This window comes from Poromitra crassiceps (assembly GCF_964638095.1).
Source record: "Poromitra crassiceps genome assembly, chromosome: 21".
NCBI lineage: Eukaryota > Metazoa > Chordata > Actinopteri > Beryciformes > Melamphaidae > Poromitra > Poromitra crassiceps.
Window position 1 is genome coordinate 14,569,050 of NC_139638.1, and position 16,983 is coordinate 14,586,032.

The window sequence follows — 16,983 nt, forward strand, 5'->3', positions numbered from 1 at the left end:
ATAGACCCTTTTCATGGGGGCCATTTTGTGTGGAAAAAGGCAGGGTAAACACAGGTGCATGCAAAACAGCAATGAGGGTTTTCAACTTCCAAAATCATGGAAGTTGAAAACCCTCATTTTCAAAGTGGGAGGCGGGCCTCCCCTGGGGGGCTCCAAACGTCAAGGGAGGCTCAGTGAATGGAAGTGACAAAATATTATATTAGTTATCAAAAGCATATCCCATGGAATATCCTACATGTGTGTGATTTAGTTAAAGAGATAATTCAGAGATAGTACAGTAGTTTTTGAGGAATTGGGCTGTTTTCCCCACTTTCCCAGAGTCAGAATCAAATTCAAACAGACCTTTTTGAATGTATTTCTTTGTAGTCTGGCGTGTCAAACGGCAATGTCAGCCTCTGAAAGACAGTAGTGTGGCCGCAGACGAAAAGGCCACTTTGCACATCGAGGGAAAAGGGGCAGGTGCTTGATGCTGTGTCTAGAAGCGACTGACTTTTCGCTGCACGCCCAAACCAGCTGTACAGTTTAGGGCTTCACGTTAGCTAACCACTATCTAGCCCCACGGAGATGAGCTCACCACTAACGCCAAAGTGTTTTTCCTTTTCTGAATGTACAAGTGTAGTACCTTCTGAGTGGGAGGTGGACCTCCCAGCAGCGTCAGGGGAAGTGACTTGTGGGGATTTGGCATTGACCTTTGAGGCTTTGTACCTGCCTGGTAAATGGCCAAACGCAACCACCTGCTGAAAGATGATGTAGGCGTCAGTGCAGAACAGGAGAACAGCGATCAAAGCAAACACCCCGGCGGCGATGAGACCGCCCTTCCCGGTATGGTCCCACACAGTGACCATAGCATTGATGAGGTACAGGAGAGCACCGATGCTGGCCCGGAAAAGATTCAACCAGGCCCATTTGACTTTTTTGATCTGCTTGTCCTTCTCTGTCATGAAGATGTAGAAGAAGACCACCGACACGACCATCCCAAACATGGGCACAGCAGTGAAGCCGGATACCGTACGGGCCGACGCTGTATAGCAAACGATGATGATGGAGCTGATGAGTATTTCGGCAGCAATTATAGCCCCTTTTGGGGTCTTCACGTACTTCTGAAGCTTCTGAAGGTTTCCATTCACAATTCCTCTCATGGTATTTCCAATTTCGCTCTCTGGTTCCTCTAACGTTCCTCCTCCAGGGCTCACTCCGCTGGGCGCAGTTGTATCAGCCATTCTATAAAGACTAACTTCGAGTCGTCCAATATAGAACCTCAGCAGGGAAGGATTTATGACATCACTGATGATGGCACAATGTCTATGCATAAGTGACATCATCAGTTGGACATCGGTTCACTGGACATTTGGTCATTGTGACATCACATCATCAGTGATTTATGATATCGCTGATAATGTCATAAATCACTGATGATGTAAGAATGTCTATGCGTTAAGTGACATCATCAGTTAATATCAGTTCACTGGACATTCCAGTGTCAGTACCTCTGAGCCCCCAACTGCCAACATTAAGCCAAGGCCTCTTGTGGCTACTGGCAGCAAGCAGCCTGTCAACCCGGGGAACAAGCCCACTCCAAGAGCAAGCAGCGTCCCCACCCCAACGCCCACCGCTACCGTCATGCCCACCACACAGGTGGAGACGCAGGAAGCCATGCAGGCTACCGAAGGGTCGCCGGTGGACCATGTGACCGTCTATGGTTGTGCCAGCGGCTCTGTGCGCTCGACCAGTCCCAACGTCCAGAACACTTTAGCCAGCCCCATGCTGACTGTGCAGCAGACCCAGACTCAGGTCACCGCATTCGTCCAGCCAACACAGCAACAGAGCCGGCAGCCAGTCCAAAATACCACGGTTTCGCGGTATTGCGGACCATTTGTGTTTTTACAATAGCCGAAATATTCCCATACAGCCGACGTCGTCTTTTTAGATGGGGGGACAGTTTAGGGGGGTCCTCCTCTCTGCTGTGCTCTAGTCTAGGTAGGCATGCAGCCAGGGGGAGGGGCCACGTAAGCTGCACTCTGCAAGCGACCTGGGCACTTTGTTTTGGGGAAACAGCTGATACTGTGGGGAAGGTATGACGGCAAATCTTAGTGGTTTTGATACCGTGACTTTTTCAAACCGCGGTATACCTTCAAACGGTATACCGCTGCATCCCTGGTAAGGAGCCACTCCCCCCCCCCCCCCCCCCTGTGGTGATGGCAGCACCCAGCTCACAGGTGGAGAGAGAGGCCTTCCACCTCAGTTGTGTTTGGGACTGTTTCAGCAACACCAGGATCTCCTCTATGTCCAAGAGCCCTCGTGTGGACAGCACCACAACCACCACGACAATCTGGGAACCCAGAGTCCATTTTTATTTGAAAAATAATTGTCCGCGACAGTTTCGGCTATTCGCTAATAACGTTAACGCAAAAACACACTGCATAGAAGACGTCAACTCGTCTCACAACAACAGTGGAAAATGACTGGAGGGTCGTGGCGCAAGTTGCTATTCAGACTGTAAACAGTGGAGCACGGGAAAAGGAAGTGACGGTGGCAGGAGAGGAGCGCTGTACAGGAAGCTGGGAAAAAAGGTAGGGTTGTGGTCCCAGAGTCTATTTTTCATATAAAAATAGACTCTGGGTTCCCAGATTGCCACCATGATGACCGTGATGTGGTCGTGAGCAGAAGCTGTAAGCTGCCAGACGCACTGAAGATGTCCCCCTCTTCTTGTTGGGGAGGGGTTGTCAAGGGGACACATGAACTGTACAAGGTGTTAAATACAGTGTGTGTGTGTGTGTGTGTGTGTGTGTGTGTGTGTGATTTACACACACACACACACACACACACACTTACAAAATAAGATGTTTCTAATGTTATTGTAGGTACTACTTCCCTTGTAAACGCTGGCTAGCTATTGATGAGGATGATGGACAGATTGCCAGGGAGCTGGTTCCAGTAGACGAGGCCTTCATGAAGAAGGGCGATGATGATGAGGAAGACTCTGAAGCCACACTGGGTCTGGAGCAGAAAGGTGCTGCTGCTGCACTGTGTATTGTTTTTGACTTGGTCTCATTGTCAGACACATTTTGAATATATTTCCCCCACTATGAAGAAAGGTGGAAGATAGATCTTGACCCAATCAACCTCTGAAAAGGATGTGTGACTCATTAATTAATTAATTAATAATGGCAATGCTTAATCCCAAGTTTGTGCATTGATTAATTCAGTGAATTTCATTCTGATTTGTTCTCATGACAGCCATGTCAACAACATACACAATGAGGATCAAAACCGGTGACAAGAAATACGCTGGAACGGATGCCAATGTGTTTACCATCCTGTACGGCACCAAGGACGACACAGGTAATAATGTAAACACTCGTATTACATTTGAGTGTGTTTTACTTTACTTTACTTTACTTTATTTCATTTGGCAGACGCCTTTATCCAAAGCGACGTACAACAAGTTATTTACAATAAAAACCAACAAGAATACAAAGTCAGAGACTAGCAAAAATAGAACAATATAAACAGTAAAACAAGGCAGTGACAGGATCAGAAAAAATCCGTTCATGAAGGAATACGGAAAAGGTGAGTTTTTAGTCTTTTTCAAAAGATGGGTAGAGTTTCGGCCGTCCTGACCGAGGGAGGGAGTTCGTTCCACCATTTCGGTGCCAGGGATGAAAAAAGTCTCGACCGGGACGAGCGATTATTGAGTACATGTAATGGTGGAGGGGCGAGGCGTGCAGCACTAGTAGAGGGGCGGAGGGAGCGGTGTGAGGGCTGGAATCTGATCATAGATTGTAAGTACGGAGGGGCTGTCTGGTGTACTGCTCTGTAGGCTAATACTAGTGTTTTGAAATTGATACGTGAAGAAATGGGAAGCCAATGGAGGTCATGGAAGAGGGGGGTGACGTGGGAAAATTTGGGTTGATTGAACACCAGACGAGCTGCAGCATTCTGGATGAGCTGCAGTGGTTGAATAGCAGAGGTAGGTAAGCCAGCTAGAAGGGCATTGCAGTAGTCCAGCCTCGATATGACCAGTGACTGGACCAGGAGTTGTGTTGCTTCTCTTGTGAGGAATGGACGGATTTTGCGGATGTTATATAGGGAGAACCTACAGGAGCGTGCTGTTGCAGAAATGTGGGCTGAGAAGGAGAGCTGGTTGTCCATGATCACACCAAGGTTCTTAGCAGTTTTGGAGGGTAGTACAATGGTGTTATCTATGGAAATGAAAAATGAAATGATGTCATCAAATGTCATCAAATGATGTCATAATTTGTCATCAATGTCATCAAATGATGACTCATTGTGTCATGCATGCATCTACTGTATACAGGTGTCATCAACATGAAAGCTTCAAAGAGTCATAAGAATAAGTTTGAGCGGGGGATGATCGATGAGTTCATCGTGGAAGCCGTGGATATCGGACCACTGAAGAAGTTGCGTATTGGACACGACAACAACGGTACATAAGATTCACTTTCTACTATGCATGTAGAGCACTTTGACATTCACTGTGCAGGAAGAGTGCAGTACAAATCAAATGCATGATGATGATATTATTATTATAAGGGCTAAAAACGTAAAATATCGCCGTTATAGCGCCTGTTTTGTTTCTGAGTAGTGGGTGACTGACATTACCAACCTAATCGACACACACAAACCTATTCACACTCACAAATACACTGACAGTTTGTGTCAATGTTCCAGGAGGAGGCTCGGCAGGCTGGTTCCTTGACTGGGTGGAGATCGATGCTCCGTCTCTGGGCCAGAAGTTACGCTTCCCCTGTGGTCGCTGGCTGGATAAAGGAGAGGATGATGGAGCCATTGTCAGGGATCTGTTCCCCAATGCTCTTCAGACAGAGTTCTACACACCATGTAGGCCTAAAGCACTGCTGACAAAGGCCTTCCAGCTGTGAAGCATGTTATATCAAACGTTCTACGTCCACCCTTACAGATGTTGGAGATATTGATCATTTGAAACACATAAAGGAGTGTGTTTTGTGTTTATGTTGTAGTTGTGTTTTGTGTTTATGTTGTAGTTGTGTTTTGTGTTTATGTTGTAGTTGTGCCGTACGAGATCAAAATCTTTACGAGCGATGTGTTTGGAGCGGGCACAGACGCAGATGTCTTCATGGTCCTGTACGGGCGAGATGCAGTCTGCACCCAGCAGAAGTGTCTGTGTGTCAACAAGAGGGAGAGGAAGATGTACTTCGAGAGAGGAGCGGAGGACATTATTATTGTTGAAGTAAACAGTACACATTGTGTAGTTTGAAATGATGATTAGAGTGGGGGAGAGATTCACCTATGTACATATAGGCCCCTATCGTTGCATCGGCGTTGTTTCTAGGCCGAGGGCCTGGCGCAGCGCAAATCAGTGGGCGTGGACCAGCGCACTTGATATCGTCGTGCTGGTGCTAAACGCAGCCTAAAGCATTACAACCACGCCTTTTAAGCGTAAAATTATGCACCGTCATGCTCATTGGATAAGTGCAATAAACGAATCGCACACTTGCCTTTTTAGCTCCAATTCCAGTGGTCCCGCAAAACCTGACGAAAGCCAAGCGCTCTGCCCCCCCCCCCCCCCCTTCATCCAGTCTGTCTGTCTCCATTATAGGCTATTATTCCATATTATTATGCTTCTCAAACCAATCTAACTGCAGTTTAAATACTGCAAGCATGTAAATATGCTACACTATAGCAAGATCAAAGTGAAAAGAATGTTCTAAAGGCATCAGCTAGAAAAATATAGCCTATCCCTATATGATGAGATTAATTTTATATTGGTGAAAGTTTGTCCAGAAAGATATCGTTTTCTCTCCCCTGCTGCAGGTAGAATGATGCACATAAATATACCCTACATTATGTAAAGTCATTGCATAAATGTGTTTTTATTGTAAAACTAAATGTGAAGTAGGGCCAAGTTATTGGAGCGGACATCACAGTATAGCAGATGACAGTAGGAAGCGCGTTCCGCTATCACTTATCTAAATCACGTTAAATCCACAAGGGATATATATAGGCCCAGGAGGACATATATGTTTCACTTAGGGTGGTGTTTTAATTTCGATGTTTTATTTGGTCCAATATTGAAATGTTCTACAATTGCAGGCTGTGTTACCATTACACATTATTTTAGATCGACCTTTTATATCTATTTCGCCTCATTTGGTTGCTATTTAGTAGCGAAATGGAGTACCCAATTGCATGCTGGGACATTCACAGGCAGTGAACTTACAACTGCTATTTCCTATAGGACGTGTGTTGTGTCTGTCTGAGCGAGGGAGTCACAGAGAGACAGTCGTATTGTGCCTGTCAGACTGAGGAGAGAGGGAGAGAGTGACACAGAGAAGGGTGACAGAGGGGAGAGCCAGAGGGGAGGGAGAGAGCCAGAGGGGAGCGCTCCGCGCAACTGGCGCACTGAATAGGCCTGCTTTTCAAAAGCGCAAAGCGCTAAATTTACGCCAGGTGGGAAGATATCAGTACGCCGAGATTTAAGGCCGACACGCCCACTTTGGCCGATTCTGGGACTGCGCCACGCCCATTCGGCCTAAAGCGCATTTGGCAGCGTAAAGCCATATTGATATTGTCCCAAAACAGGCGCAAGGCACGTTTTTTTGCGTTTAAGGCCCGTTTTAGCACCGAAGGCCTGTGGGAGAATAGGGCCCATAAACACACAAACCTATTCACCTTATGTTCAGACCTTACAGTGGGCCAAATTCTTCCGGGTCCTGTTAACACTTCCGGCGGTCACGGCGCAAAATAAGAGAGTTGTTTTTGTAGCGGACAGTGCAGGGGGTAAAATAAAGAACGTAGCCTACTACTTTGAGCTCGGTACACAGCAAGCAAGCGAGTATCCACTGTTAGCCAGGTCAGATAACGTTATCGTCGACAATGACGAGCACTTTCTTTGCAAAACATACCTGGACTCCAACAAAGAAAGCTTCAGATAGTTTTCTCTCCTCCGAGTTGCGCTCGAGCCACTTAGGTCAATAAGACCCACAGACGTTAACGTAATTCCCTGGAATGCGAGACTTAACGAGCCAGTTGCATTCTTAGACATTACAGTTTGCTTTTATTTGGTATGTTACATACAATTGGCTAAATTATTAGTTAATTCAGAGTTAGATGATATTGGAGCAGCCTGCCATTTTATTTTATTTTATTTTTAGCCGGAGGTTTTGACACGACCACACACCACCGGGTCAGGCGTGGCTACATAAGGTGAATAGCCTGGTAAAATCATCATTAAATAAAGTTTCACCACATCACTTAACCTTGGCATTGATCTCCAATTACTTTGTAAGAGAAACCTCATCGGTTGACATTCCAAGTGCAATATTACACTTGTAATAGAGTAGGCTTTTAATATTTTTATTTCAGTTGAATATTGTTCCATATTGTTTCACTATTACAATATGATTAAAATCCAGCACAATATGTCATAATAATGTTGTGTTTTCTGTGCAGCTGGAGGATGTGGGGGATGTGGTGGAGAAGATCCGTATTGGCCATGACAACCGCGGGGTCAATCCAGGGTGGCACCTGGACAGAGTGGAGATCAGACGTCTGCTCAGGAAGGGAAAGGTAGTGTGTGTGTGTGTGTGTGTGTGTGTGTGTGTGTGTGTGTGTGTGTGTGTGTGTGTGTGTGTGTGTGTGTGTGTGTGTGTGTGTGTCTGTGTGTGTGTGTGTGTGTGTGTGTGTGTGTGTGTGTGTGTGTGTGTGTGTGCGTGTGCGTGTGCGTGTGCGTGTGCGTGTGTGTGTGGAGGGGGCTCTGGTTGCACCATCACAACACACCTCAGAAAACACACAAAGACTGAAAAGACAAGCCTCAGTGGTGATATCAAATCAACACTATTTTTGGTCAGTAGGTGGAGATGTTCTCTTCATAGATAAAGATATACTGTAGGACTGTGATCATTTCATTGTTTGAACAGAACACACACACACACACACACACACACACACACACACACACACACACACACACACACACACACACCAAGGTTATTATTATCGCCAACAAAAACGTAATATGAAAACTATTTGTGGAAAAAAATCGTTGACTGAAACAAAACCAAAAACGAGGCTTAACAAAATCATAACTAACTGAAACTGATTACATAACGAACAAAAATAAACTAAACACTGAAACTAAACTAAAACTAAAACCTGTGCCTCTCTCTAGGGGTCAGAGACCATCATCTTCCCATGTGAGCGCTGGCTCGCCAAGTCGGAGGATGATGGAGAGACGGTGAGAGAGCTGGTACCCTCTGACATCATCACTGAGAAACTGGCCCGGGACGGGAGCCTGAAGGTCACCGAGATTGAGGTGGAAGACGCGCTGGAGAGTATGTCCACACGCACACAGAAATACACACAGCATACACACACACTGGAGAGTATGTCCACATGCACACAGAAATATACACACTGGAGAGTATGTCCACATGCACACAGAAATACACACACTGGAGAGTATGTCCACATACACACAGAAATACACACAGCATACACACACTGGAGGGTATGTCCACATGCACACAGAAATACACACAGCATACACACACTGGAGGGTATGTCCACATACACACAGAAATACACACAGCACACACACTGGAGAGTATGTCCACATGCACACAGAAATACACACACTGGAGAGTATGTCCACATGCACACAGAAATACACACATCATACACACGCTGGAGAGTATGTCCACATGCACACAGAAATACACACACTGGAGAGTATGTCCACATGCACACAGAAATACACACACTGGAGAGTATGTCCACATACACACAGAAATACACACACTGGAGAGTATGTCCACATCCACACAGAAATACACACACTGGAGAGTATGTCCACATGCACACAGAAATACACACAGCATACACACGCTGGAGAGTATGTCCACATACACACAGAAATACACACACTGGAGAGTATGTCCACATGCACACAGAAATACACACACTGGAGAGTATGTCCACATGCACACAGAAATACACACAGCATACACACACTGGAGAGTATGTCCACATACACACAGAAATACACACAGCATACACACGCTGGAGAGTATGTCCACATGCACACAGAAATACACACAGCATACACACACACTGGAGAGTATGTCCACATGCACACAGAAATACACACACTGGAGAGTATGTCCACATGCACACAGAAATACACACACTGGAGAGTATGTCCACATACACACAGAAATACACACAGCATACACACGCTGGAGAGTATGTCCACATGCACACAGAAATACACACACTGGAGAGTATGTCCACATGCACACAGAAATACACACACTGGAGAGTATGTCCACATGCACACAGAAATACACACACTGGAGAGTATGTCCACATGCACACAGAAATACACACACTGGAGTGTATGTCCACACGCACACAGAAATACACACACTGGAGTGTATGTCCACACGCACACAGAAATACACACGCTGGAGAGTATGTCCACATGCACACAGAAATACACACACTGGAGAGTATGTCCACATGCACACAGAAATACACACACTGGAGAGTATGTCCACATACACACAGAAATACACACACTGGAGTGTATGTCCACACGCACACAGAAATACACACACTGGAGAGTATGTCCACATGCACACAGAAATACACACACTGGAGTGTATGTCCACATGCACACAGAAATACACACACTGGAGAGTATGTCCACATGCACACAGAAATACACACACTGGAGAGTATGTCCACATGCACACAGAAATACACACAGCATACACACACTGGAGAGTATGTCCACATGCACACAGAAATACACACACTGGAGAGTATGTCCACATGCACACAGAAATACACACACTGGAGAGTATGTCCACATGCACACAGAAATACACACACTGGAGAGTATGTCCACATGCACACAGAAATACACACAGCATACACACGCTGGAGAGTATGTCCACATGCACACAGAAATACACACACTGGAGAGTATGTCCACATGCACACAGAAATACACACACTGGAGAGTATGTCCACATGCACACAGAAATACACACAGCATACACACACTGGAGAGTATGTCCACATGCACACAGAAATACACACACTGGAGAGTATGTCCACATGCACACAGAAATACACACACTGGAGAGTATGTCCACATGCACACAGAAATACACACACTGGAGAGTATGTCCACATGCACACAGAAATACACACACTGGAGAGTATGTCCACATGCACACAGAAATACACACACTGGAGAGTATGTCCACATGCACACAGAAATACACACACTGGAGAGTATGTCCACATGCACAGAGAAATACACACAGCATACATTCATACACACATAGCTACACACACACACACACCCATGTGTTGAAGTAAACGGTGCAGGTTTTGCAGATCAGACCTGTGCGTGCGTCCGTGCGTGTGTGTGTGCGTGTGTGTGTGCGTGCGTGCGTGTGTCTTTCACCAGTTTGGTGAATGTCTGTCAGTCTATCTTACGCCAGTTGCTGTTGAATAGCCTCAAAGTGATTGAGTGTTGACTTGTGTGTGACCATCTCCCCCACCACAGCTCACACATACAAAGTGTCAGTGATGACAGGTGATGAGTACGGAGCAGGCACTGATGCTAACGTGTTCCTCACCATCTATGGAGACCTGGGAGACACAGGGGAGAGGAAACTCAGCAAGTCAGAGACCAACAGCAACAAGTTTGAACGCGGATCTGTAAGGAAACACACACACACTTGCAAATATCGTCATTATTGACATCTGTATTTTTTCCCCATGGGGATTAAGCGGACAATTCACCCTAAAATCAAAAGATACGATTGTTTTGCTCTTACGTGTAGCGCTCTTTACCCATCTAGATTGTTTTGGTGTGAGTTGCCGAGTTTTGGAGATCTTGTCCGACTATTTTCTTTCGTCCAAACTACACACGCCAACCGTCTCACCACGCAGAAGAAACGTTAGCTGTAACCTTAGCTTAGCTGTAATGTTAGCACGCTTCCTTCCGCACGGTGAGAGGGTTGGTGGATGTAGTTTCGTCGAAAGAAAATGGTTCCTACATGAAAGTGCTTACAATGAGGTCTGTGGATTATCTTGAGTATAAGCAGGCTAAATTCTGGAAAGATTGGATTGGATTGGATTTATTTGACAATAAAAAAAAAATATATGTATACATCTCTGCCCAGCAAGAATACATACAATTAAAAATCATCAAGGTTAAAAACACAATAAAGCCAAAAGGCTTATTTCCATTGTGGACCTCTGGGGATAGGGAGAGGGGTCAGGGCCATTGCTGTTTTTCAAAAGTTTTTCAAATGTATTTTTTGGCGCTTTGAGCTATTGCCTTTCAGTTCCATTGTGTTTGAGAGAAGGCAGACACGGCCAGTATCTCCAAAACTCGGCAACTCACACTGTCCCTTTAAGATATCATCCAGACACAGCTATTCATAAACTGTCCGAATTATGAAATATGATCCATAATAATTATGGTGAAGTTATTTGCTTCTTCGTCTCAGGTGGATAAATTCACAATAGAGGCAGTCGACCTTGGACAGGTTTTCAAGATAAAGATTTGCCATGACAACAGCATGATCAGTGCTGAATGGTACCTGGACCAGGTGGAGGTGGTTGACGTGGATACGGAAGAGGTCTTCCTCTTTCTATGTGAACGCTGGCTCTCGAGGAAGAGGGAGGACCGGCGCATTGTGAGAGTCTTCTATGTCAAGGTATGGAAAAAAACCTTGTTGTGTGTGTGTGTGTGTGTGTGTGTGTGTGTGTGTGTGTGTGTGTGTGTGTGTGTGTGTGTGTGTGTGTGCGTGTGCGTGTGCGTGTGCAATATGATAAATCTTAAAAACAGAACAAGGAGGACACATTGTGTTAGTTAGCATCACAGGGTTCCCTCATCTCTAAGTCGATGGGATTCTTGTTGGGATTTTGGTTAGAACAGTTTTGGTTAACAAAAGTTTATGCAAGATAATATTCACAAAATAATGAAAATTTTTATGATTTTTGAAGCGTTTTCTGGCAATCTCGACTTTTTTGGCAATTGCATGTATGCTTCAAAAGTCATAAAAGTGGTGTTTATTTATGAAGATGATCTTGCTGAACACAACGGTCCCAGTTTCATAAACTTTGGTTAACCACAGATCTGATTTCATAACGGCTTTGTTTTCACACACTGTGACCGTCTGGAAACCATTTCAAAAAATACCTGAGCTGATTGGATGAACCGTCTGTCTATCAGGTCTATCACGGCCTCGCTCTCGCTGGCGTCACACCAAAGCCCGCCCCTACCTATTTCATAGACTTTGATTGGTGCGAACCAAGAGAGAGCCAAAGTGGAACGTCACTTCCTGCTTCAGCACTGTACCACAGATTTTCATCCGCCATTTATTTTCCCATATTAATTTCGTAAAATGCTGATAAAAATAGTTTTACTTGTTCAAACCAAACGGTTCAGATATATTTAGAAACAGGAGAGATCGCATAACATTTCACTCTGACATTTTTACTCTGTAATGAAAAATTCTGTCTTGTTTAAGATCTCACCAAGTGTCTGTGTTTGTGTGTTTGTGTGTGTGTGTGGGGTGTGTGTGTGTGTGTGTGTGTGTGTGTGTGTGTGTGTGTGTGTGTGTGTGTGTGTGTGTGTGTGTGTGTGTGTGTGTGTGTGTGTGTGTGTGTGTGTGTGTGTGTGTGTGTGTGTGTGTGTGTGTGTGTGTGTGTGCGCGCGCGCGTGTTTTGATCCAGGGTTATGAGGGGGTGAGAGAGAGTCTGAACAGTAAGAAGAAGAACTCAGGCCTGACTGTGAAGAGTGTTGACAGTAACATGAACAAGAAGAGCAAGAAGAAGAAGGAGGAGGACATTGTTGAAGAGCTCCCCAGTAAGAAAACGCAGATAATATAATATCAGTAGCTTATAGATATGTCTGACTTATCCTCCTGAGACTCTGCAGAAAGAAAACATATAAATGCATTTTGTTTTATTTATTTTTCATTAAAGGCACACGGTAGTGGAGATCAGGACTTGGTTCATGTGAAAATGCAGATGAAACCATGGAGGTCCAGATGCTCCGACCCCAAAACGCATCATTTGTGATTGTTTCGCTCTCGGCCATTCTCAGCTGATAACACATCCTCTATTCTGTAACATTCCCACTTCATCCTCATCCTCATCATCTGAAAACTCATCGTCTGAGCCTCCCTCAACAATTTGGAACAAAGTTCTCTCCTGTTTAGTGAATGCCGTGTCTCCTAAAATGTTGTAAAATCAGGTAAAAAAAAGAGAGAAAAAGGTAGCAAGTCCTGTTGTCCACCACAGTGTACATTGACAAAAGCATCATTTTCAGAGGGTTACATTTATTGTATACCACTGAAATCTGACTCAAATGTAGTTAATACACTCGTTTTCTAAAATCAAACTGGACCATATCTGCCTCATTTAGACACTTATCCCTCTTGCATCCACAATTATAATAATAATAATTATTATTATTAGTAGTAGTAGTAGTAGTATTTTTTTATAATCATTTTGCAGAGACAGGGCATGTGTTCTGTCGTCATGGTTATAACCCAACACATGTTACATCAGTGAAAAGCCCAGGATGTCCTCTACACACTGCAAAAGGTTTCTAGAGAATAACGTGAGCTACACTGTACAAAAATGAATGGCCTGGTATCAGGGGGATCTATTCATCACTGTGTGTTTTATCGCTATTCCTCTTCTACCAGACATCTGTACATACCCACACATACAGTACTGCTGTGTCCTCCCTGTGCAGTCATACCCACACATACAGTACTGCTGTGTCCTCCCTGTGCAGTCATACCCACACATACAGTACTGCTGTGTCCTCCCTGTGCAGTCATACCCACACATACAGTACTGCTGTGTCCTCCCTGTGCAGTCATACCCACACATACAGTACTGCTGTGTCCTCCCTGTGCAGTCATACCCACACATACAGTACTGCTGTGTCCTCCCTGTGCAGTCATACCCACACATACAGTACTGCTGTGTCCTCCCTGTGCAGTCATACCCACACATACAGTACTGCTGTGTCCTCCCTGTGCAGTCATACCCACACATACAGTACTGCTGTGTCCTCCCTGTGCAGTCATACCCACACATACAGTACTGCTGTGTCCTCCCTGTGCAGTCATACCCACACATACAGTACTGCTGTGTCCTCCCTGTGCAGTCATACCCACACATACAGTACTGCTGTGTCCTCCCTGTGCAGTCATACCCACACATACAGTACTGCTGTGTCCTCCCTGTGCAGTCATACCCACACATACAGTACTGCTGTGTCCTCCCTGTGCAGTCATACCCACACATACAGTACTGCTGTGTCCTCCCTGTGCAGTCATACCCACACATACAGTACTGCTGTGTCCTCCCTGTGCAGTCATACCCACACATACAGTACTGCTGTGTCCTCCCTGTGCAGTCATACCCACACATACAGTACTGCTGTGTCCTCCCTGTGCAGTCATACCCACACATACAGTACTGCTGTGTCCTCCCTGTGCAGTCATACCCACACATACAGTACTGCTGTGTCCTCCCTATGCAGTCATACCCACACATACAGTACTGCTGTGTCCTCCCTGTGCAGTCATACCCACACATACAGTACTGCTGTGTCCTCCCTGTGCAGTCATACCCACACATACAGTACTGCTGTGTCCTCCCTGTGCAGTCATACCCACACATACAGTACTGCTGTGTCCTCGCTGTGCAGTCATACCCACACATACAGTACTGCTGTGTCCTCCCTGTGCAGTCATACCCACACATACAGTACTGCTGTGTCCTCGCTGTGCAGTCATACCCACACATACAGTACTGCTGTGTCCTCCCTGTGCAGTCATACCCACACATACAGTACTGCTGTGTCCTCCCTGTGCAGTCATACCCACACATACAGTACTGCTGTGTCCTCCCTGTGCAGTCATACCCACACATACAGTACTGCTGTGTCCTCCCTGTGCAGTCATACCCACACATACAGTACTGCTGTGTCCTCGCTGTGCAGTCATACCCACACATACAGTACTGCTGTGTCCTCCCTGTGCAGTCATACCCACACATACAGTACTGCTGTGTCCTCCCTGTGCAGTCATACCCACACATACAGTACTGCTGTGTCCTCCCTATGCAGTCATACCCACACATACAGTACTGCTGTGTCCTCCCTGTGCAGTCATACCCACACATACAGTACTGCTGTGTCCTACCTGTGCAGTCATACCCACACATACAGTACTGCTGTGTCCTCCCTGTGCAGTCATACCCACACATACAGTACTGCTGTGTCCTCCCTGTGCAGTCATACCCACACATACAGTACTGCTGTGTCCTCCCTGTGCAGTCATACCCACACATACAGTACTGCTGTGTCCTCCCTGTGCAGTCATACCCACACATACAGTACTGCTGTGTCCTCCCTGTGCAGTCATACCCACACATACAGTACTGCTGTGTCCTCCCTGTGCAGTCATACCCACACATACAGTACTGCTGTGTCCTCCCTGTGCAGTCATACCCACACATACAGTACTGCTGTGTCCTCCCTGTGCAGTCATACCCACACATACAGTACTGCTGTGTCCTCCCTATGCAGTCATACCCACACATACAGTACTGCTGTGTCCTCCCTATGCAGTCATACCCACACATACAGTACTGCTGTGTCCTCCCTGTGCAGTCATACCCACACATACAGTACTGCTGTGTCCTCCCTGTGCAGTCATACCCACACATACAGTACTGCTGTGTCCTCCCTGTGCAGTCATACCCACACATACAGTACTGCTGTGTCCTCCCTGTGCAGTCATACCCACACATACAGTACTGCTGTGTCCTCCCTGTGCAGTCATACCCACACATACAGTACTGCTGTGTCCTCCCTGTGCAGTCATACCCACACATACAGTACTGCTGTGTCCTCCCTGTGCAGTCATACCCACACATACAGTACTGCTGTGTCCTCCCTGTGCAGTCATACCCACACATACAGTACTGCTGTGTCCTCCCTGTGCAGTCATACCCACACATACAGTACTGCTGTGTCCTCCCTGTGCAGTCATACCCACACATACAGTACTGCTGTGTCCTCCCTGTGCAGTCATACCCACACATACAGTACTGCTGTGTCCTCCCTGTGCAGTCATACCCACACATACAGTACTGCTGTGTCCTCCCTGTGCAGTCATACCCACACATACAGTACTGCTGTGTCCTCCCTGTGCAGTCATACCCACACATACAGTACTGCTGTGTCCTCCCTGTGCAGTCATACCCACACATACAGTACTGCTGTGTCCTCCCTGTGCAGTCATACCCACACATACAGTACTGCTGTGTCCTCCCTGTGCAGTCATACCCACACATACAGTACTGCTGTGTCCTCCCTGTGCAGTCATACCCACACATACAGTACTGCTGTGTCCTCCCTGTGCAGTCATACCCACACATACAGTACTGCTGTGTCCTCCCTGTGCAGTCATACCGTACCACATCAGCATCTCGACTGGGCTGGAGCGGGATGCTAGCACCAGCAGCAGGGCTTATGTGATCATCATCGGGGCCGCTCACACGCAGACACAGAGGCTGTGGCTGGAGCTCCCTGAGGGCAGGAGGTGCTTTGAGGCCGGCTCTCTGGAGAGCTTCCTGTCCAACGGCTCCGACGTGGGGGAGATCAAGAAGGTGGAGGTGAGCGAGGGAAGCCTTCAGGGAATCACACGCACTCTAATGCATACATGGGCAAAATACGGCCCGCGGGCCGGATGCGGCCCGCGGGCGCCACCTGTGTGGCCAGCGATGGAATTGCAAAAAAAAAAAAAAAAAAAAAAAAAATTTTTACACACACAGTGCACCTGAACGCAACATGCAAGATACCCACTGAATAAGTGTCCAAATGTTCATGTCATATAATATTCTCGCCAATATTCCACTTCTGTTATA

General features: G+C 46.3%; 1 protein-coding gene across 1 annotated transcript in view; it reads left to right on the forward strand.

The window, feature by feature from the left end:
* loxhd1a (lipoxygenase homology PLAT domains 1a) overlaps positions 1-16,983 on the forward strand; it is a gene marked incomplete at both ends in the record, with an annotated part of 59,058 nt that overhangs the window by 28,549 nt on the left and 13,526 nt on the right. The window contains 11 exons of the mRNA XM_083657919.1: positions 2,862-3,010; positions 3,238-3,342; positions 4,319-4,447; positions 4,693-4,860; positions 5,049-5,230; positions 7,453-7,569; positions 8,171-8,333; positions 10,580-10,734; positions 11,532-11,741; positions 12,763-12,895; positions 16,523-16,731. Coding sequence (XP_083514045.1) covers positions 2,862-3,010; positions 3,238-3,342; positions 4,319-4,447; positions 4,693-4,860; positions 5,049-5,230; positions 7,453-7,569; positions 8,171-8,333; positions 10,580-10,734; positions 11,532-11,741; positions 12,763-12,895; positions 16,523-16,731 — 1,720 coding nt within the window. The remainder of the gene's footprint in view (positions 1-2,861; positions 3,011-3,237; positions 3,343-4,318; positions 4,448-4,692; positions 4,861-5,048; positions 5,231-7,452; positions 7,570-8,170; positions 8,334-10,579; positions 10,735-11,531; positions 11,742-12,762; positions 12,896-16,522; positions 16,732-16,983) is intronic.